The 21,985-nt window shown below is 51.7% G+C and overlaps 8 protein-coding genes across 8 annotated transcripts; 3 read left to right on the forward strand and 5 right to left on the reverse strand.

Moving 5' to 3' along the window:
* Positions 1–134: 134 nt before the first annotated feature.
* On the forward strand, positions 135–1,901 carry Z517_02065 (uncharacterized protein; the record flags this gene model as incomplete). The annotated part of the gene is made up of 6 exons (XM_013431176.1): positions 135–359; positions 415–472; positions 527–590; positions 639–1,305; positions 1,359–1,525; positions 1,574–1,901. The coding sequence occupies 6 exons, from the start codon at positions 135–137 to the stop codon at positions 1,899–1,901; spliced, it is 1,509 nt and encodes a 502-aa protein (XP_013286630.1).
* Positions 1,902–2,572: 671 nt separating this feature from the next.
* Z517_02066 (uncharacterized protein) lies at positions 2,573–4,060 on the reverse strand (the record flags this gene model as incomplete). Its single annotated transcript, XM_013431177.1, has 1 exon — positions 2,573–4,060. The coding sequence occupies one exon, from the start codon at positions 4,058–4,060 to the stop codon at positions 2,573–2,575; it is 1,488 nt and encodes a 495-aa protein (XP_013286631.1).
* Positions 4,061–4,874: 814 nt separating this feature from the next.
* On the reverse strand, positions 4,875–5,903 carry Z517_02067 (uncharacterized protein; the record flags this gene model as incomplete). Its single annotated transcript, XM_013431178.1, has 1 exon — positions 4,875–5,903. The coding sequence occupies one exon, from the start codon at positions 5,901–5,903 to the stop codon at positions 4,875–4,877; it is 1,029 nt and encodes a 342-aa protein (XP_013286632.1).
* Positions 5,904–6,124: 221 nt separating this feature from the next.
* Positions 6,125–6,760, forward strand: Z517_02068 (uncharacterized protein; the record flags this gene model as incomplete). Its single annotated transcript, XM_013431179.1, has 1 exon — positions 6,125–6,760. The coding sequence occupies one exon, from the start codon at positions 6,125–6,127 to the stop codon at positions 6,758–6,760; it is 636 nt and encodes a 211-aa protein (XP_013286633.1).
* Positions 6,761–8,309: 1,549 nt separating this feature from the next.
* Z517_02069 (uncharacterized protein) lies at positions 8,310–9,236 on the reverse strand (the record flags this gene model as incomplete). The annotated part of the gene is made up of 1 exon (XM_013431180.1): positions 8,310–9,236. The coding sequence occupies one exon, from the start codon at positions 9,234–9,236 to the stop codon at positions 8,310–8,312; it is 927 nt and encodes a 308-aa protein (XP_013286634.1).
* Positions 9,237–11,316: 2,080 nt separating this feature from the next.
* Z517_02070 (uncharacterized protein) lies at positions 11,317–12,387 on the forward strand (the record flags this gene model as incomplete). The annotated part of the gene is made up of 1 exon (XM_013431181.1): positions 11,317–12,387. The coding sequence occupies one exon, from the start codon at positions 11,317–11,319 to the stop codon at positions 12,385–12,387; it is 1,071 nt and encodes a 356-aa protein (XP_013286635.1).
* Positions 12,388–12,834: 447 nt separating this feature from the next.
* Z517_02071 (uncharacterized protein) lies at positions 12,835–13,409 on the reverse strand (the record flags this gene model as incomplete). Its single annotated transcript, XM_013431182.1, has 2 exons — positions 12,835–13,046; positions 13,247–13,409. The coding sequence occupies 2 exons, from the start codon at positions 13,407–13,409 to the stop codon at positions 12,835–12,837; spliced, it is 375 nt and encodes a 124-aa protein (XP_013286636.1).
* Positions 13,410–19,299: 5,890 nt separating this feature from the next.
* On the reverse strand, positions 19,300–20,142 carry Z517_02072 (uncharacterized protein; the record flags this gene model as incomplete). The annotated part of the gene is made up of 2 exons (XM_013431183.1): positions 19,300–20,056; positions 20,114–20,142. The coding sequence occupies 2 exons, from the start codon at positions 20,140–20,142 to the stop codon at positions 19,300–19,302; spliced, it is 786 nt and encodes a 261-aa protein (XP_013286637.1).
* Between the last annotated feature and the right edge of the window lie 1,843 nt (positions 20,143–21,985).

Consider the following 21,985-nt stretch of genomic DNA (forward strand, 5'->3'; position numbering starts at 1 on the left):
GGATTTCCCCCCATGACCGAAGATTAAAAAGGTATTTAGAGAGCACTGCATGCCCTCTGTTCAATGCAAGAAGCTTTCTGGCAAGCGGATGGATAGTTTTGACTTGAAACAAAATCTACCACATCCATAGAGCCATGTCGAAGCAGCAGGAAGACGTCGTTGTTACCGCTGTGGCGGGTTCGGAGGTCCTCAGCGACTCCAAAGAAGAACTTCCGTTGACCTCTGAGAAAGCAAACGCTCACCCGGCCCAGGATAGGGGTTTTCTTGCCTGGTTCGACAAGAATGATGGACCAGTGGAGCGCCGCTTGGTCCTGAAGCTTGACTTTACCATTCTCTCGTTTGCCTGCATGGGTTTCTGGGTGCGCATATCCCAATCGTCCTTTTGTGTCTTGAGGCAAGCTGACATGTCATTAGGTCATGTACATTGATCGCGGCATCCTCGCCAATGCTTATGTTAGCGGGATGAGAGAAGGTATGAGATGATCTGGCATTGTATATTGGGGACATGGACTGATATTGCCAACAGACCTCAAACTACTGCGGAACGAATACGTCCAGTTGCAGTCTGTGTTCACTGTGGGATATGCAGTGTATGTCATCGTCCAGGGATATTGACTTCGTACTGACCATGCGCCTAGTTCCATGATTCCATCGACGCTGCTCGTAACCAAGATCCCGGCTCATATCGTGCTTCCGACCTCAACCTTCCTCTGGGGCCTTTTCACAATGCTTTGTTTCTGGGCCAAAGGTTTCGGTCAGTTGGCGGCGTACCGACTCATCATCGGTCTCTGCGAAGGACCCTTTTTCTGTTCGATTCATTATGTCCTTGGGAGTTGGTACCGACCAGATGAGATTGTGCGTCGAGCTGGTATTTTCTACATGTCATCTGGCGTCGGAACCGTGTCGACGGGTGTTCTTGCTGCGCGAATCTATCGCAATCTCGATGGCAGCCTTGGACACGCGGGATGGAGATGGATGTTCCTGATCGGATCCCTGTGCACCTTTCCCATCGCTCTCTGGGGGGCAACTTTCTTCCCAGGTGCGCTTAGGACCTCAAAGAGATGGTTCCTTACCGAAGAAGAGCACGCTCTTGCGCTGGAGAGAATGCGCTTAGTGGGTCGCAAGTCGCCGCAGGGATTGCCATTTTCTCTCTCGTCGGTCAAGAGGTTCTTTGGTCGATGGCATTTCTGGGTTCTCGTGCCGTGGAACATCATCTGGATTCTCGGCATGGGCTGGTGGCAACAACACATTCTGTGGCTCAGAGCACAGCCGCAGTACGACACCTTCCAGGTGAACAACTATACAGTAAGTCATCCTCCATTGTACATCGAGTATACCTCACTGACGCCCCGATCTAGGCCATCAGTCCAAGTTTGGGCGTCGTCTTCATCTTTACCTTTTCGTGGGTGGTCGACAAATGGGGAGATCGGGCCAAGATCCCTTTGTTCGGCTTCGTCACGTTCATGACATTCATCGCTGCCCTGGGCTTTGTCCTGTACGACCAGTCATCGTTCGCCTGGAAATGGTAAGTCTCCCAGCCAAGGTTCGTAAGATGAAGCTGACATGGTGCTAGGTTTGCCGTGGCCATTGGTTATATGCTTGTGTCTCTGTCACCAGTCATCTATTCGCATGCCAACCTGGTATGCGCAGGTGATGCAGAAGAGCGAGCCTTTATCATCAGCTCCATGCTCGCCACTGGTACGGCCTTCAACTCTTGGGTTCCAATTCTCGCCTGGCCAACCGTGGAGGCACCCAGATTCCACAAAGGGTACATCTTGACCATCACCTTGCAGCCAATTTACTTCCTGTTCAGTGTCTTTGTCTTCATCTTCTCTCGAAGGATGATGAGAAAGGAGAAGGCTCTCAAGGAGGCGGCAGAGGCGCAGCAGCCGGTGGCATGAACATCCCGCGCTGGACTGGTTGGTCTGCGGACCTATTGGAGAAAGTGCGCAGTTTGGGAGAGAATGTGGACTTAGGTGGTGGGCATGGTCGTGAAGATGGGAATGAGTATGTTGATCGGCCAGATTGTCGGCCTCGATCAATTCTCTGTCGTACACACCAAGCTGCAACGTCCTTCGAGTGACTTGGCATGTTGGATAATGTTGAAATAATGAGGGGTCGTCTTAGTCACTCGGTTGTAAGTCGGCGGGCAATTTCCGCGCAGCACTTTGATCGACTGGGGCTCTGGGGAAGGTCAGCGAAGGACCACGGTGGTTCCTATGGTTACAAGCAGTTGTCGAGGTGTAAAGATGCAAGGTGGTTCAACGAATATTGGCAAGTCGTCCAGCAGTAGCATGGTGGGGTCCATAGAAGAGAGAAAAAGGATCTCTGCTCAACACAATGATGGTGGGTGAGAAGTAGCATTGGGCTGTAGTACTCGGTAGTGGTAGGCGTGGTCAAGAAGAGCATGTCCAACTCGGCCCATGCTGAAAGCAAAAGTTATTACACCAGGCTCGACACCAACCAAAATTCTAAAGCCGGTCCGGAGTCAATACATTGCTAGAAGACAGCCACGCTATGCTTCACCAACACCCCGTCGCGAGCCACCAAAATGCTCGTACTGTCAACTGTATCAGCCCAAGCGACAACCATCACTCGCCCGGGTGAATGCGCCCTGGAAGAAGTCTAACATGGCAAAATAATGAAAGATGATGCCCAGGACCACAGCAACATGCCAGATATTGTGACTGCATCCAATGTAGTCGAACGTTCCAGGCCACCACTTTTCAGGTACTTGGCTTGCGTAGATGAGAGCTCCTGTGAAATACACCATGATACTTTTAGCAACGGGAGCGTAAAAATAAAAAGTCCAGGCAGCTCCTCGCGTATAGTTCAGTTGTAACACCGGCGCAAAGCCAACCACGACAAAGGTGACAAAAAATGCCACCCGGAACCAAGCCATATCGGCACGATTGAAACTCTCCCGCCACGGCAGAATCGCTCCGGCTATTCCCAATGCCGTGGTCAGACTCATATAAATCGCTCGCGAGATGGGTTCGCAGTAAAAGGCTGTCCACTCAGTGCTAAGGATACTCGCCGCCACCAGCAGGGAAATGCCGGTATAGTCGACACAAGCGAAACGATCGAACAAACGCTTGTCTGAGATGCTGTTCATAGTGTGCCACATCGTGGAGCAAATCATGCACTTGCAGGCAGCGGCGAAGAAACAGGCCGCAATCAGGACGTCCATTTTGGTCGACAGAGGAAATGTTGACGACGAAGGATAGTAGTAAAAAGCCACAGTAAGAACAATGAGCAAGCCGATGGTGTGTGACCAAATGTTCACCATCTCATTGTGTGCGTGAAACATAGTGGTGAGGCACTCGAGCTGTGTCTTGTTGAATCGGTAGCCCTTGAGGATGTGGGGATTATTCCTCCAGGGCGTGGGAAGATCTTCGTAATGGATCAGCCTGGTCTCGGCAGCTCGGGTCAATGCGTGAGAGACGGAGTCGGCGAGCAAATCTCTCGCCCGAAAAGCTTTGTCGAGACCGTCTTCCAGTATCTCCCGGGTAGCATTAAGTGAGTCATCGACCTTCTTCCATCCTGAATCAATAAATTGCTTCTTCCTTTCAAGCATCCCTGACTCGAGCTCCAAGAGAAAGGATTCCATAACCCGCATGCCCTCTTGTGCTTTGTGTTCCAGACTTTCTCGAGACGGCATGAAGTCGTTGTACCTGGTCTCCAGAGTATCCACCAGAATCAGGGCCCGATGTCTCGCAGCACCCCATAGTAATTCACCAGATAAAGTAGGAGCACATGAATCTCGTACATCACTTAAAGCTTGGTAGGCTCGCTCCAATTGAGCATCAAAATGTAGAAGGCTCTCTTGGCGGTACTTTTCTAGTCTGTCCAGCCTACTTTTCAGCTCGCTTAGAAACAAATCCACTCGGACGAAGATCGCATCGGCATTGCAGATGCTCGACTGCCGTCGTCGGGGGAGAGTGTTATAAGAATGACGGCGGCCTCGGGGCAGGAGCCGAGTGCGTTCATCGTCTCTCGCAGGACTGGACTCGCGGCTAGAAGAGGACTCGAAGGTGACTGTTTGTGTTGCACAGGTCATATTCCCGAGATCTGCAGCATGCGGCAGCTTCAGCGGACGGCCGGGGGAGCAATAAAGACAACCGGGAGGTAGAACGCTCAACTGAAAGCGGGTTCGGCGTCTGAAGCAAAGCTGCTGAGTGGCGCAGTCGGTAAGTCGCGAGGAGCAATGGGAGTGATATAGGAGGTGAGAAAACAATCTGAACGAGAGGAGAAAGGTAGAGAACGGTAAGGACTGGCTCTGAACGGAAAGAATGAATACTATGACTATTTAGATACCATGCCAACGTCAGTTTCTCGAGGTGGGGGTTTGGTGATTTGGTTGAAGAGAGTGGCAACAGGGAAGCAGACAAGGTTCGAAGGCAGTGAGGAAGAAGTGCAGGAAAAGCGAGGCGCAGGATGACCAAGATAGTCATTTGATCCAATATATGAGCATTTTTGGGTCCGGTCGCCTCAAAATTAGCTCACACTAATTCAAATGACCGTCCGACAGATGCATTGGCCCGCCCAGCTTGGAGTGCCACGAGGTGCTTGGTTACAAACAACCACTTCAGCATCTTCACATGCAACGCTCTCTCTATCCAATTGGCTGCGTTACTCTATCATCCCCTGCATCTCTGAATGTACACTGGCTGATTTTGGGTTGAAACTATGCATTCCATCACTGAACATGTGCTTCGCTTTTTGGAACCAGTGCGACATTGTTGCTCCTTGGCTGCCTTTTCCACCTCCATTGTGCACCCACGCCTCCCACTCAAATTCCGGATTGGTGCATTGGCCTTGATTTGCGCAAAAGGTGCCGGACAGATTCTGGTTTCTGAAGACGCTGCTTGCTCTCAAGTACACTCCTTCTTTCGAAACCGTCCCTGAATCCAGCATCGGTACATTTTGATGCGCCGTTGACGGTTGACGATTAGTCGACGATCCACATCCAGATTGTAAATGTCGAAGGCTCCACCCCAGATCGTTTCCAGTTCCTCTTTTTCGAAGAAATATACTCTGGTGCCGTCTCCACGAACATAGAAATTATCCTCCATCCATCTACCAGCCTTGAAGCGTACTTGTGCGAGATCTCCGCGGCCATAGTCTCTGAACAATACTTCCCCTCCTGGTTTGAGCACTCGCTGAATGTTGACCAGAGCCTGTTGCCACTGCCTCGGATTCAAGGCCGAGAAGATGAAGATCATGATCACCACGTCCACGCTCCCTTCGTCTACACCTGGCGGCAGGGTTTCTCCGGCTACATCCCAGACCTCAGCCGCCATGATACCATGTGACTCTGCGTATTCGTTTGCGCTCCTCATTGTTTCGACCGCCTTTTTGCTGAAGTCCACCGCAAATAGCTTCAAGTCCGGGTTTTCATTCAGTCTCAGGATTGGAAACGCCGTGTTTCCCGCCCCCGCACCGATTTCGAGAACTACTTTCTTACCAGCATCTGGCTTCGTAACCTCGCCCAGGACAGGAAATTCTTGAACAAGCCACTTTCGGTCCTTGAAGAATGTGCTTGTCTTTTGCTTGTAGAACAGGTCCCACCATTTCTCAGGGCGGTCGTTGAAGCGTGCCCTGTCAAAGTCCGAGACAGGAGAAGCGCGTTGCGCAGCATATTGGGTCTCGCAGTACTCGTAATGGGCTGTGTCAGGCTCCACATGATCCCACGCATTGTAGGCAAAGACATCATCGTCCTCGGATAACAATCGCTGTCCGAACTGGAAAGGTTGTGATTGTTTCGCATTCGTCGCAGGGTCATGCGACAGGTGAGGTGGAATTGTCTCCGCGGCAGATTTTCCCTCGGTGACATTTTTGTCATGAAAGGTTCCAAGATTGAGTGACGAGATCGCCTCTTCAATCCCCCTATCGGGCGCCATCTTTTGAAGGGTGCTGAATGTTAGGAAAGAGTTGTGACAAAAAGTTGTTGACAGAAATGTCAAAACTTGCAGTGCGGAGAAATTTCGACTCCGATTGGCTAGGAATTTCACCTGCCAAACACGATCCTGTCAACCACCACTGCGCCTTATTCTCGTCTTCATCGTCCTTGTAAATCCCTTCCGAGCCCGTTGGGGAGAGAAAGGATATCGAACCGCCCAAAATGGCTATTGACGATCTAATAACAGACCCCGCCCTGCAGCCGTTACTGCAAACATCCCACGCGACTCTAGCGCAGACACTTTCCGTCTTGACCTGGTTGGAGGAACATGCGGCGACCTCAACCCCTACACTTGAACAAAAGCTTGAGCTGGCGCAGCAACACAAGATCCTGAACGCGTACCTGGCCAAGCTACGAGGTCAGCATCGACAGGCTGCCTTCGGTGTTCGGGCGACAAAGCAGGAGACGGCAGAGGCCAGACAAGAAGTGGACCGACTACTGTTGCAGCTCCAGAACCTGTACTATGAACAAAGACATCTGCTCGGCGAGATTGGCACTTGCGAGGCGTACGACCATCTCTACATGCACCTCCCTCTCCATCCCTTGGACGAATACATCGCAATGTTCCCCGATCAGGCAGAACTCCCGGAACAGGAGTTGATGCCGTTGAGGATCGAATATGAAAAGCAGGAGCGGGAGAAGATGGAGCAGAAGAGGTTAGAGCTGGTCAAGATCAAGGATTCTCTGGTCAAGGAAAATACCAGGAAGAAAGATGAGCTGAAGAAGATGGACGAGAAACTGGAGGTCATGATCGATGGGCTCAAACCTCTGGAAGAAGCGCTGCAGAAAGAACTGTAAAAGGGACATCCATAACACCCATCACTGCATTCAGTACGACGCTCAGGATATCCACCGAGGCTCCAAACCCTCACTACTCGACGATGGAGGACTGGTCTTGTGGCTTTGATCAACCTCGAAACAAAACCTCATTACAGACACGCTGGTACAGTCGCAACAAAGCTCGCTATTCCGTTAAGCGTCAAGCGTGATGGGCTTGTCGACAAGTTATCTATCAACTGCGCTGCCAAGGACTTTTTTTTGCTCTCCTTGGGCTATGGTTTGTGTCTCATTCTACCGTTGCGGACTACTTTCATTACCGTCCTCAATCGGTGTCACTCGAAGACACAAGTGGTGCGCGCAATCAGCAGATTTTGCGTACTCTTACATGTCCAACTGGCGGCAGCGAGCAAAGGCAGCATCAATGTTACCAGTCTTCACAAGGCCTCCACAGTTGTGGCGCAAATTCTTTCTGAGCGCCCTGCCTTAACCCGAATGGGATAACAGCACCTTCAAGCGACTCCCGCCTGATCGGGTACGGGACAACTCGTGACCTGCTTGCTGCTGCTGTGAACCTATGAGCAGAATCGTTGACCGTCGGCTTTATAATGAATGCTCGGACATTTTCATGCGGTGACTCAGATCAGAGAACCGTTTTGCTCAGAAATCTTCCGCTTCCAATCTCGATCTAATAGGAGGTCATTATGAGGCAAAGTGCTCATGCCTTCGCGGCGAGCCGATTCACAAATAAGTAGAACAGTGACAAGGATTAGCATTAAGAAGCGATTTACTAATAACATAAAGGTAACTAACTATCATATCGATATATATCTGATCTGACCGCCACCTCATCACTATTGAGTAACTACTTTGAATCCTCAGAGGGCGACTACTCGCTGTCTATCGGACTGTGCCATTTATTCCTTTCAGAGGTTCGGCGGTACGCTGCATGGTCTCCTCTAATTTCCCGAGGCACGAGGAATTACAAAGGCCATTTACAATACCTGAATGGCCGTGCCGATTCTATACGCAATGTGTGGACCTTCTGGCGGCTGCTGAGCTTGTACTGTAACAGTAGTCACTCGGCAGGCGGTATATGCGATGGGGGAACAGCTCACCTCACGACTTACCGGTCACTCACCGTTGTCTTGACAGACCTAGTGCTTTGGGAAGATATTAACAGGCAGAAAGACCGCTCGGCATGCCGACGCGTTGCAGATGCTGTCCAGGCACCACCGCCGGACTTTCCTGTGATTATTCCAGATGGTGGAAATACTTCGGTGGGGAACGGAAAACGGCACGGTGGATATCTTCGCTCCATTGCAGTTGGCGACAGCGGCAGTTGAGGATGCAACTTCACTAGAAGTCCCCGTGCCAAAGAGGCAGCCCATGTTACGAGTCATCCGAGAGGAGAATTCCATTACGGACCTTTGAGCCTACTTGGTCGTGGTAGCGTATCTCATTCTTGTCCCATCTTGTCGGTCGTTCGGTGTTGGCACAAGTGCATCAGACCTGTGGGATCGTATCAGAATCGCCCAGTGGAGAGAGCTGCCATGCCTTGCTCGGTTGTTTATCTGGATAATAGGGACACCCTGAACCCAATCCGAGGGAAGTGGACAGTCAGCGTTCCTGCGTCAGCATCGCGACGTTCGATTGCAACCTCTGCGACGGTTAACTTGACAAGTCGTCCCACAACTGGCTCACATCCATAGTCCGTTGGGGTGACCGCCACCACCGCACCGGCTGCGAAGCCCAAAGCGTCTGCGTCGTCAACCTCAGTCACCGGGGTTGATGTGCTCGCCCGGGCCAGCTTGATTGCATCTTCCGCAGTGATTTCACTCGTAGTCCCAGACCCAAAACTCTTTATCCTTGTTTCCCACGACACCACATGAGGAAAGGGTGATAGATCTGACTCTGCAAACGGTAGATTCGAGCGTACGGTCCAAATGCTGCTGTAAACTTGCAAATCTGCCATGCTAGGCTGCACTCCAAACCAGAAGGCTCGTCCATCCGAGAGGTGTTGCTCAACAATGTCGAGGTGGGCGCGCAGCTGAGTACGTAGGTGCGGTATATCATTCTGTAGACCGTCCACATTCAGAGCATTCCCAAAGAAGGACCGGCGGTCGTCAATCAACGACTGCGGCATAAGATGTTTGTTCACACCTATTGCTAGGCCGGAAGCTGTCATGTGGAAGTCTTGATCGGTCCAAGCTGAGAGAGCCATACATGATGCTCGACTGTTGTTCGGGAAGATTGTAGGCGTTGGATACCGTCGCTCGAGCTCCAAGGCAATGAGCCGTGAATCACAGTAGATGTCGTTCCCAATCTGCATCACGGGAGTCTTGCGATAGCCTCCAGTCAAGGCCTTCAATCTGGGCTTCGGCATCACCAGCTCGGCATCGACGCCTTGCCATGTTAAACCCTTCAGTCCGAGTATAAGGCGGATGCGTTCAGCGAAAGGGGAAGCTGCAAAATGATGCAGAATGATGCTGGCCATAATGGACGACCTGGGGTGGCTTGGTGTGGGCAGCACTCGGTAAATGGGCTTGATGGGCTGTGTCGGGCTGTCTTATAACCATTCGTCATTTCAAAGCTTGGCTGGCAGCCTGATGCCTGTCTGTCTGCCTCCCTGCCATGCTCCTCGAGGCTCCCACCTCTCACACAGTCTTCACCAATCCGTCTGCTACATCTTCAATGCGAGATTCTGTCGACGCCACTGTAAATACCTAGTTGCACACCGATCAACAGAGCCATGGCTATCATGGCGTCTTTGTTTTCTTGCTGCACCTCTAGCGACCGTCCAAGCAACCCCGAGGCTCCCGCCTATCATACCCGCATCGTCACCGTCACCTCTGGACAGCCTGATCGCTACAGATGTCCCATTGCGCAGCCCCCGAGCTGTTATCACGACAGTCCTCCGCAGTATGAAGAGATCGTTCAATATCCTTTGACGAACGTAGACAAGAAAACTATTCCCATCGAGTTTCAGGTAACCGTGGAAGATGACGAAGATCTGCCTCCGCCGGTATCAGCAGTATCACCTCGCTCTTCTATTGTTTCGATACCTTCCACCCGATTGACTGACCTGACCTCGGCACGAACCGGAGAGACAACTCACCAAAGTGGAAGAGAAAGCCTTGAGCGTGTTTGGACTCGAACTAGTCTACCTGCGTACTCAGACAGGAGTTCAAGCCCGGCGGCTTTTTCGTTGGCAGCAGGAGAGGGTAGTCCACGAGACATGGTCTGGCAACACCCTGTTATGATGAGCAATTGGTTCGAGGTACTGCGGCAAGAAACGCAGACTACGCAAAGCAGGAACAGCAATAGACCAAGCAGTGAAAACAGGGCAATGCGTCCAGGGTTTGGATAATGCATTCTGCAGTTGGATGACAATTACAACAGCCAAACCACACTCTCAAATTATATGACATGGAACCTCTGCGACCCTCCAAAAGACACAATGAAGTCCCAAGGCCATGCGTCTGCACGAACCTAGGCTCGCGATCCCAGGCCCTCACAGCTCAAGGAGGAAGGTCGATCTCAGGGCGTTGCCAGGACTAGCCACCTTGGTGTTGCCACCAGTGCCTATCCTACTTCAATGCACATCAAGGTCGAGGCCACGGTGGTGCAGAATGCAGATTTGGTGGTCGACTACCTGGTCAATTATTCACAGTAAACCTCATAGACGGGCTCGGGACAATCGCTAAGAAGCCGCACTTTCAACAGAAGTTTCAGTCTCAGAAAATTACCTAAGACTGGCGGTGTCGAGGACGCATCCCAGCCTTCCTAGTCGACACAACGACACAATTCTCGAGACTGAGACCGATAGCAGACGCAGCCAAATGTGGTGATACATCAGATGGTGCAGCATACGTGGTCTCAGATGATGCATAGGAAAGGGAGAAAATCCGCACGACCGCCGTTATTTTCGCCTTTTACATAGAAGATATATCTATACCTGAAGGCCCAACCTAGCGATAATGAAAACCCTCTTGTTTTGATGATCCACAAGCAACGACTACTGCCCACACAGTCATCCTGAACATGATCATCCTACACATTGCTGATCAACAATCTGGGCCTCTACTAAGCAACGTGGAAACGACTCCTGGGTCGAGGCTCAACTACCGAGCACCAGAGCAAGAAACGTGGGAGGGATGACGTAGGACGCTTGGTTCCCAGTTTCCCCAGAATCGCTACACATGGGGATATCTCAGCGAAGCGACGAAACGGAACTCGGATGATCCAATAAGATAGAAACGCACACTCGCCGTCTGGTGCCGTCGCCAAGAAGATCCCGCTTGAACGGCCTTCGCGGGGTCTGGGTATTGATCGACATGATGGTTGATCTTTAGTCGCATTTTTCAGCCGTCGTCGGTTCCCTTCTCCCAACATGTCGAGAGAAGCTTCAAAAAACGTCGTTTTCTGTGTCTTTCCAGACTGCGTTAATGGTACGCTGTCAAATGGCTCAGTGACACTAGGACCGACGAGCGAGCGCGTGCCTGACCGATTGGAGACATCTATGGGCCGGGAAACCTCGAGGCACTCCTTCTCCTGGGTTGAACCCCTACTACAAAATGGCGTCGAATTCAAGTGCCTCCTCGAGCTCCTTCTCGTCAGCAGCAGAAGGGATTACGGGGGGCTACACCGGCGACAGTCTCACCATCAAAGTCATGATCGCGTTCTTCCTCGGTCTATCGCTGTATAACGCTCTCGAGTTGCAGGTCCTCATATTTGGTACCTTTAAAAAGTTCAAGGGCCTTTATTTCTGGAGCCTGGTCGTTTCCAGCTTGGGCATCGTGCCTTACTCAATAGGCTTCATCTTCAAATACTTTTCGATCCTCATGAGCGCGAAGTGGTTCTCCCTGTTGCTATTGAGTATTGGCTGGTATCCTATGATTACAGGACAAGCAGTTGTTCTGTATTCAAGACTCCACTTGCTGTTGACCGGCGAAAGAAGAGACAAGATCCTGAAGTGGACGAAGTGGATGATTATCGTCAATGCGATTGTTCTGCATATACCGACAACAGTTCTGACCATCGGATCCAACAGTGATACGCATACCCGTGCCTTTGTGGACGGATACAATGTTATGGAGAAGGTGCAGATGTGTGGCTTCTTTCTCCAAGAAGTTATTCTGTCGTCGATCTATATTATCGAGGCCATTCGCACACTTCGCTCCTCGGTGCAAACAAATACGAAGAGACTCATGTATCAACTGTTGGCGATCAATATCTTAATCATCACGCTGGACCTGGGCTTACTGGGGCTGGAATGTGCCTCGCTGTATATCCTCGAAACAATCACAAAACCGGCCTTTTACTCGATCAAACTTAAGCTGGAATTTGCCATTCTTGGGAAACTGGTCGATTTTGTCGGTGGAAGGAACTCATCACTTCCGTTTACACGAGATGAGAAGCGAACCTCTTCGGCTCTGACTGGAGGCACTGACATATCCGAGTTCGTGGATCTCACAAAGGTCGGCACTGATGTGACAAGGATATCTCAGCGAAAGTGGCCGACCACTGGGAACAGGGCTAATATCAGAAACCGGGACTTCGATATGGAGATCGCGAGACTGGAGCACGTGGAGACACTTCCGTCAGAGGCAAGGATACCCAACGGAGAGTTGGGGCCCGCAAGGTAGTAAAAGACTGAAAGCTTGAGCCAGAGCTTTGATGCGGTAGACACTCTTCGGCACAATCAAGGATATCAGACGCCTACCGAGATATCATTGTGTATGTCAGGTCTTTGTTGTTCGGAAAAGACAGGCAGAAGATGGCTATTACGCTTCTCGCGCAGACGCATATTCTCACGAGCAAGTGTTTGGCCGTTTGGCTGTTTGGCTGCTCCACACCTGAGCACCAGAACTGGGTCGAGCTCAAGGGTTGGTCGATATGTCCCGAAACGGTGATGGCACTCATCAGAAGATGTTCGACGAGCAAGCTCAAGCTTTTTTGCGGGAAATGACATGAGTTCAACTACCAACAGTTACCTGCCTTCCACGGCTATCGCGGTTTTCAAAGGACTTGCGGCAACTATTTCGACGTGCAATCTGATCTCTTCGAGACACTTCTGCGCCAGATACCAATTCTCAAGCCTTGCTCGCCCTCCTCCTCATCAGGTAATCCTTCATTGAGGCTATGCTTGCCCTCCGACTGGACCCCCCACCTGATCCCATGACACTTCCCAGGCTCTCTCTCCGCTGGCTCATACTCGCGATACTCAGCCGTCGCATGTTTTCATTATTCGAGCGTGCTTCTTGATCTTCGAATTCGGTGTTGGTATATTTGTTTGCGGCGCCGCCTATCCAAGTTTAGTCCTCTGTTCGTGGGATTGATACACGAAGGTCTCTATGTGATATTCCGGGGGCTGAGGATGTGGGAATTGGCATGTACCTCGTCCTGTGTGATATCCACCCTCAACGAGTACAATTCCTGGCGCTTGTCTGTCGCATAACAACCTTGCCATCTCCTCATCGGCCTCCTGTTTGCCTCGGAACCTACTTGCCACAGACATGTTTCCTGACCCGCCGATTCCCGTGGAGAAACGGCGACCTGCATTGAATCCTCCGTGGCCTGTGGCCGCAGCCGGCAAGTGTGTGTCGGCGATCCAAGAGGGACGGCGTACTGCTGTAGCTGTTGAGTCGACGACGTTGCCTGATTGCATTGGTCAGTCTCGTTTTGTGACGAAGATGAAGAAGAGAGATAAGGGAGGACGGGTGGTAGAACCTGCGCCGCCGCGTCCGACATGGACATAGATGCGACCTTTGGGGTTTGCTGCCATGGTCCTGGGCGTGGGTTCGAGACTGTTCGCTTCACTCCCGACAGGTATTGCAGTTGGAGGGCTATCTCTTGAATAGATCAGCGATGTTCTTCGACCCAGGGATGAAGCGAGTTATCCAGGTGGGACGAAAAGAGTGACGACAGAGGCACACGTGTTCGCTTCGCAAGTGTTCTGATGTTACGAAGCAGGGAGAGCGCTGAATCGACAGAGATAAGGACATTGCCAGAGATATCACGAGACGGTTGGAGCCAATGAGCACACGACGTGTTCCTGGCGGTGGCGGGGAAGCCAGACGCTGGGGGTAGAGTGAGTGAGTGAGTTTTGTGACGTTCAGGCATGAAGAAAGCCAGTTAGATTGCCGGAGAGCTGGCAAAGGACGCGTAGATCCTTAGCGAAGCACCATGTTCCCCTTGTCGCCCGGCGTTCTGGATGTTGGGGAGGAGTCAAGTTCTACTGCTGCATATTCAGGGTACCTAGATACCTATATATTCCCTTCGAGATGTCTCCATTTGCTTTGAAATGAATACCAAGAGAATGCCGGGGGGACTGGGGGTCGCTACCCCAGATTTTGGCACCGCCTACGGGTCCTTGTGCAAAGCTTGGTTGTGGTTATTTGGTGGGAATGGCACTTATAAGTGGCTAGCTGGGGCACTCTGGGGGCATCTAGGAGAAGCTTGTCATGTGGGTTAGGTAAAGGCCTCGCTCAATGGCCCACCCATTCGAAGGCCCCCTCTCCCTATGGTGCCCCTGTCATCATTGCCTTACACAGATGACCTCACAGGGCCAAGACCCAAAGATTTACTCGTGATTGTCCCAAGTCCTCGGTGAGGACTGCGGGGTTGATGCACGATGTGCTGTCCACTTTCTTGCATTCTGCAACGCAAAGGTCGATCAGATGGACTTCATCCTCACGTCCAACACTATAACCATTGAACCCACTATCTTCAAGTGACTCCCACTGACTCCCTCCAGACCCTGTCCACCTTATCGGCTCCAGTCCTCTTGTCGCGACCACTGGATGCAGTCGACTGCGGTCGGTCGTACGAGGACGTGATGCTGGACGAACGGAGCCAAATTTCCATGTTCCGTGTACTCAAGGAGGAAGAGGCGGTAAAATCGGGAAGGTGTGCGAGCCAAAGCAAGCACCCCCTGCGCTCCCCTTCCTGTGACAACTGACACGGGGGGAAGAGGTTGATATTGAACAACATGACATGGGGCAGGGACAATGCCACCAACACATACCCCTGAGCGAGACTGGATCACCAGGGTGACTACATGAACCACCGAACACATCGTATACTCCTTTCCACACAACGGCTATTACTATCCCTTGTGGGAGTGGCAAGAGAGTATGAAGGCCAGACGAAGAGGGGGAGGAGGAAGATGGGAAGCAACAAGTGCGATTCCTCGCAAGATGCTGGGGACAGAGCCGAGGGACCAGAAGCACCTTTCTAGTCTTTCCCCCTCCTTATCAGTCTTCGGATTTCTGTCCAATCTCCTGAGCATGCCGTTCTCCAATTCTTATCAATGAGTTGCGCGTGACTACCGCGCAATGTACGAGTACGCGATGCTCTGTGGGTTCAGATGCGTGCAGCAACCATTCGACAGGGGCCTCTCAACTGTCGCTGTTAAACTTGTTTGGTCCTTTTGAGCGCTAGCCAGTTGAATCTACTCGTGCCTATACTGGAATTCCTTGAGAGGATGCCCGCATCAGCACGTTGCCGCTGCGGACTTGCATTTTCCGCACTTCCCCTCCCACCAACTCAAAGCGGGCCTGCAACTACAGCCAACGGCTTCGACATCCCAGCCATCAATGCAGTTGCGCAGGATGACGCGTGGCAAATGATTTGTCCCAAACCTGTTGCGAAATCTCCCACATGGAGCTTGCGGCAGCTGAAGTCAGTTCAGACTCTTATCGGATCTGTGTTTGTGTCCGTCTTCAGGTAGGATGGCAACCAATGGACTCTGCACGCGGACCGACCAACGACTGACCAAGATCCCAAATGGGCATCGTGCATACAATCAATGATAGTTTGCCCTGTCAGTTTTTGGGGTGCAGATGGTCCTTTTGCAAAACATCATTACACCACAAGTTCGAAGTTACCATGCCACCAACTCCGGCGTCACCATGGAATGACTATAGTGCTGCACGCGTCCCTTGCAGGACATGCTGCCAGGTCCCTCACTGCACCTTAGACTGCCTACGATCCCCACCTTATGGAGCACTCGGAATTACAGAGCTTCTCTAGGTGCCCCCTGAGTGCTAAAGCTCACCTTGAGGTACGTGCGTACTACCTCGAAAACGGAGTGATGTCTATGTCAGATGGCGCAACTCACTGGAAAGGTGAACGGCTATCACTTCCTGGGGTTCCAGCAATCCCACTTTGATATGTCAGAGAGCTCGCTTCCTTATCTCAATTCAACAAGCCCCTCCGTCACGGCCCGTGGAATACTGACATTACCTTGGTTCGGATCAACAGCGTATGGTGCGGAGTAAGAAGGGTGACAATGAATAGCTGCAGGGTGAACCGCAAGCGTCAGGTTATTTCCTATGACGAAGATCAACAACATTGCATTCATTTCACGGTCGGCTTTCGCTATTACCAATTCGAATACTAAGCGATCGCTCGTTTATTGAACGGAGAATCGCCTGGTGCTCCCGGTTAGCTACCACCAGTTCAGGAAATTCGGAGCATACTGACACTGATCAGTGTTCCTGGTCATGGTCGCTGCCAAATACCGGCAGAAATGGATTCTGTTGCCGCTATTATAATAACAGCCCGTGACGATCAAAAAGAGCGAGATAAAGGCCAAGCGAAATAGGGAAATCAACACCTCCCTGTGGTCCATGGCTGGCCCTCGAGTTGCGCTGTTAGTTTTCGCTTCGTCGCTCCCTCCACATCGCACCAGGAACGGCGTCATCCGCTTACCCGCCGATTGACTTGCTTGCTTGATTGTTTCGCCGCCACTGCCGGAAAAGCCACCTCCTTCTTGTTGCCCAGGTCTTACAGTACCTCCACCAAAATCGTGGTGGATGTCAGACGGCCCTTGGCGACGAAAAGAGGATACTCCGTACCAACCCGAATACTATACGAGTGCATTCGCTCATGTCAAGTCCGAGGCCGATGAGAAGTCGAGGACTCGGACATACGAGTCCGCAATCTCCTTCTCGCTCATAGCCCTGAGAGGCTGAGACACCCTTCTTCTGACGGGGACACCAATCAAATCATCAAGCGTCATGGTCGTCATCATTGTCATATTAGGGCGTGCCGACATAAGGGGGGATGCCTTAGAAATCCTCTAAACTAAGGATGTGTGCCGGGTCAGTGGTCGTGGCCGCCACACCATGGCTGAAACGCATCAAGCTCGATCCCCAGTACGATTACTCACACTACGAGTGTGTCCTTGTGGGTTAATGGGATGGTTTTGTTGATTGTGGGATTCTTTTCCACCGACAATCACATGAACCAACCAAGCAAAATCGATCCTCTCCGTGACTGGCCGACGGGGAACGTTGCGATCCTAGTCGCCCATCGACCAGTGCTCGACTAGGTATAAGCTTGTCAGACTCAACACGCCGAGGACGCATTGGGCAATTGGCGGCTTGATATCCGATTGGATCGTTCCTGACCTGATACAAAACCAATGCCTGGAGGGCTCTGATCGGTGGTCACTGGTCAGTGTCAGAGTAAGCCAGTCAGTCAATCAACGGTCAATCAGTCAGTTGACCAACCACTGCACAAGACGGCGACGGAGAGGGCCAGCCTTGCCTATACTCAGTACGAGGTACGTGTGCTCCATGTGTTTTGGCTTTCCACCTTCCACACTTTCCGTCGGCGTGGGCCCAGTCGATCTCCCCTGCGGACGAACCGTATGCATGTACCGACGACCCCGTATTTGTCTTCGGCCGGTAGGTACCTGAGTACCTGAATAGGTGCATGTCAGCACTGGATGTACACGCACACCACACACCGAACCACCGGGCAGGAATCACATCCCGTCCCTGTTTTCATTCTTCTCGTCCTGTAATTCGTTGCAAGATGGGTGATGGTATTGGATTTGTCACGGTTCACTACGAGCCCCTACTCGCACCCAAGTACTGTCTCGAGTATACTCGGTACGGAGTATGACCAACCTCAAGAGATGCCCATCCACCCATGACAGCGAGGCGAGACAACGCCATGACGCTCTTTGAGCCTCTCACACTTGTTCGTAAATAGAAGGTCACTTTGTTTGTGTGTTCATTTCTCTCCCCCCTCTTTTGTCGCACTAACTCATCAAATCCAGAATAGTACTTTACTACTTGCACTCGTAAATAACTAACCGTTTGTACTAATATCCTCCCCCCTCTTCCCTATAGGGTTCATGCCTTATAAGGGAATTGGCCGTCGGCCATCGGCAAACGGGAAACGCGATCGGGAAACCCAAGCCACACACATACCTACCTTGGAGTACTCCATACCTATTACATACCTACGTACCTCTCTAATTACCTACCTACCTACTGGGACTCTACGAGTATCACTACCACTCCCACTACTTACTTATCCACCAACCCCCACTCCGCGATGTGGCCCCCCGATCATCTGAGATGTCCTCCGGATCGGAACTTGGCCGCTTTAGCTTAGCAACCCGTGGGTTCGACCATGAGTAATCAGATCGGCCTTTTGCAAACCTGCCCTGCGCCCTGGGGCTTCAAGCGTCCAGCTACTGCTCCTGCTACCGCACCAGCGGTGACGATGGGAAAGGGGGGTGAGTGATGTCGACAATTAGCGAAACCATCATATCAGAAAAAGGAAGCAAAAATGAGAGATCGAGAAGGGAAAAAAGAAGCAATGGCCAATAATGGTCCATCCTCTTTCGTTTTGAGTGGTGGGTGGTGATACTCCAGGTTCCTCATTTCCGACGTGGGATATAGACAAATAGCGGGGAGGGTGTATTTTGGTTGTATGGTATGTGCACAATTCCCAAATCTGGCCTTGGTGGGACTCCCCCTTTCGAGCCTCGAGCTTCGACTTGATCGACCAAAGCCCATTTCATCTCATCCCCCATCGATCCATCCACGCTGTCAGCCAGCCTGGGCTACTCCCCCCTTCCTTCGACCGCATGCCTAAGGGACCCAAGGATCAAGGACTCGCCGGTGCCTGCACTTTAGTCCGGGCCCCGTCCATAGACAACAGTAGCTCATCCAAAACCAAACCGAGCACGTATGTCCATTACCTTCCAAACAAAGCAAAAACCAGTAACAAAAGATAGTAGTTTTGAATGGGGGCAAAATCCTTTCCTTCCAGCGCCATCGCTAAGCACGAAAAAAAAAATAACAAGGTCCGTTTTCATCTAACTCCATGCTGGACAGACACACCTTTGGATAGATGTATCAGGCACATCCCCAGCTATTTACTGATATCCAACGCCGGGACACAATCCTGAACGCAGCGGCTGAACAACCTCAAAAAAAAGGGAAAAACTCCACTGTGATGATGACAACCCTTTTTGGGTCTGAAGAATTGGCGATCCGCGGTGCTGTTGGTCCCCGCCAAAAGAGGGTTGAGGGTCGTGTAATTGTGTGCATCAATAGAGGCGAAATATAAAACGTCTGACGGTAACGATGATGAGTCGCAAAGTATAGTACGCCGTAATACCAAGAAGAAAGAATGCAGAGATTTCGCGACAGGATTATGGTCGTGGGTGTTTAACCGGCACATGGACAAATTTCATCAACGGCATCATTCAGTTGCTTTCCCATGGTGATCGTTCGTAGGCGTTCATTTCTTCAAGTTTCGTTTCCCACCGTCCTTGGGCTTCGTGCCAGGTGGAGTAGTAGCTGGCCCTCCTTCTCAAATTGCTCCGTTTCGAGGGGATCGTGCAGTGAGCCCTGCCTCTGGCAGGATCGCAGTCGCATTCTCACGTTCCGCCGCGTCCGAGATGCTCCACTAGTACCTCGTATCTCGCCTGCTCGAGAGTATTTGAGTGAGTGACGTTGAGAAAGGGCATCATCGTCGAGATCGGGTATTGCTTCGAGGACATCATCGGCAAGGATAGATGACGGCAGATCATCGGGCGACTTTCTTTTCAAGCTCGAGGGTGTCAGCGGCAGAGGGTTCATAAGCTCTTGTAACGCCAGAGGTGATCGAGATGATCTCTGTGATACCGTCACCGGCGAAGGTGTCGATGGCTCAGAACAGGGCTCGTCCAAAGAGTCAAGCGGCGGTAATGGATTATAGTTGTCCACCAGGTGCCGGCAATCAGTCAGATAGTCCGAGTGCGGCGAGGTCGGGCGACATGCTTCGTGTGTCGAGTGCATGGTGAAATGGTTGCTGAGCTGCCGAAGTGCCTCTTGCATCAAGGCAATGTGTTGCTTCTCGAAGCCGACACTTCTGGTCCCGAGTTGAGAAATGGCAAATTGCCGCTCATGTGCCAGCCCCAGCATCGGAGAGTCCAAGGCACGTTTGTGCTGACTTGGTCCGTGTTCCACGTAATAGTAGACATTCTCCGCGTTCAATTCCACTCGCCAGTCAGGTTCTTGTGCGCTGCTAACATGTGGAAATTAGTATGAGAGAGGCTGAATAGAAGACACAGACATTTACCTCTTGCGAAAGGCGGCCCATGGGATCATGGTTTCGGTGACTCGAGCTCAACTCATATAGTTTCGTGGTCGGGTTTCAATGACACTCGGAGCAGCGAGCGAGAAGTTGACTGATATAAAGTACCGAGTACTGGCATCAGGCTGACGTATGATAGGGTTCAAAAGCAATGACAGATTTTAAGGCAGGTCAAAGCTAAGGCGGTTAGAGGTCAGGGGGGGCACTGTGCATCGGACGGTGATATGCCTGTCAGCCCTATCAACACTTAAGGGAGGGGACCCAATGTTTTAGTTGATTTGGCAATCTGTCGCGAGGGTCCCGGGATGAGCTGACACGAGCTCTTTTTGTTTCTTTCGCAACAAACTCAACCCTCGGACGCAGGTGCCCGTGGGTTCACCTGCGACCTGGAGTAAAGACGTTGACGATTGTGGAGCGCGAAATGACAGGTGACGGATGGGTCGGGTGGAAGACAATCCGATGTCGAGTTTTGTGGAACCGCCCGAAGCTGACGAGAACAACCAAACTTCGGCTTGGATAATGTTGCGTCTTTGAGGATGAGAGGCGTCCAGAGACTCTGCTTTCAAGACAGTAGTAAGAAATATCCGAAGTTGTCCTCCGTCAGCGGGGCGGGATTTGCATGTGTTATAAAGGAGCTGAGGGATGGGTATCGTTGGGAGGTTGAGATCCAAGTGGTGGAGCTGTGGGACACATATAATGGGTTTCGGAGAATTACTGGTAAGAGAATCGGCCGGACACGAAACAATGTGCAAACTGAATGAAGTAACGAGTCTTTGTAAGAGTGTTCGTCTTGATCGGCGCGTACTCTCAGGTGGTAGTAGTGGGTGAGAGAGATATGAAGAGGGCGAGAGCGCGCGAAAGGATGCAGAGAGCCCGAGACTCGGGTTGGAAGGGCAGGGTTCAGGTGAAATGGACAGGGTTGAAGTGGCTTTGACACAAGCGGGATGGAAAGCCTTGACTTTTGGGTACAGGGGAACGAAGTCTAAACGCCGAGCCTGTACTCGGTACCGAGTAATACTGGTAGAGGGATGGAGTTTTCGACAGAGAGAGGATGTGATCAGGTTGCGATGGGTTTCAGTTTCATGGGCATACCTGTTGTTTTTCTCTCTCCAAGGAGGTGGTGGGGGATGGCGCGCCAGGACCAGGGGTTGATGGGTGCCATAGGCTTCGATAGGTCGATAGCTGGACGCATGTCTGGTGTAGAGAAGCCCCCCAGGCTTCTCTGGATCCATTCTTTCATGAGCCGTCAAGCCGTCAACCATGATGGAGACCCGTGACCATTGGGTGGCACGATGGTCAAGCCCAGCCAGGCCCCCAGAAACGAGGAGGGTGACAGCCCATGGTTGACGCATGGGCTGCGCACTGGCAGAAAGTATCTTTGTTCAAGACGCATCCATCCCTTTGGATCATCATTATTGAAATTCGGAGATGGGCACTGTTGCTAAAGAGGATGCAGTTTGGCTTCGAGGCCCGGCGGCCTTGAAGTTGCGATGGTTCGCTTTAGCCCTGCTAGCCCTGCTAGCTCCTGGCCCGGGCCACCCAGACAGCTCCCAGAAGCACCAAGGGGGGGCCTCCTATCATGCGAGAAAATGTCTCCGCCGTCTACCAGGGTGAACCAGGCTCGCAAGGTTGCATGGCAGCCCCAAGTTGTAATTCAAGCTTTGACCGTCGCTAGTCCTCCATGCTCCAGCTCAAGTAGGGACGAGTATACTCCCAGAGCCGTTCGGCGGCTCCTTTTACTAGGCCACTTGTTCAACTCTTTGCCAATCCAACCTTTCAAGGGCTTTTGCTGGAAGGGTGGCTCGTCCATGTTTGGATTTGGGTTTAGCCTCATGCAGGGTTCGGAGCTATAGACTG

Source organism: Fonsecaea pedrosoi, assembly GCF_000835455.1.
Source record: "Fonsecaea pedrosoi CBS 271.37 unplaced genomic scaffold supercont1.2, whole genome shotgun sequence".
Taxonomy (NCBI): Eukaryota; Fungi; Ascomycota; class Eurotiomycetes; order Chaetothyriales; family Herpotrichiellaceae; genus Fonsecaea; species Fonsecaea pedrosoi.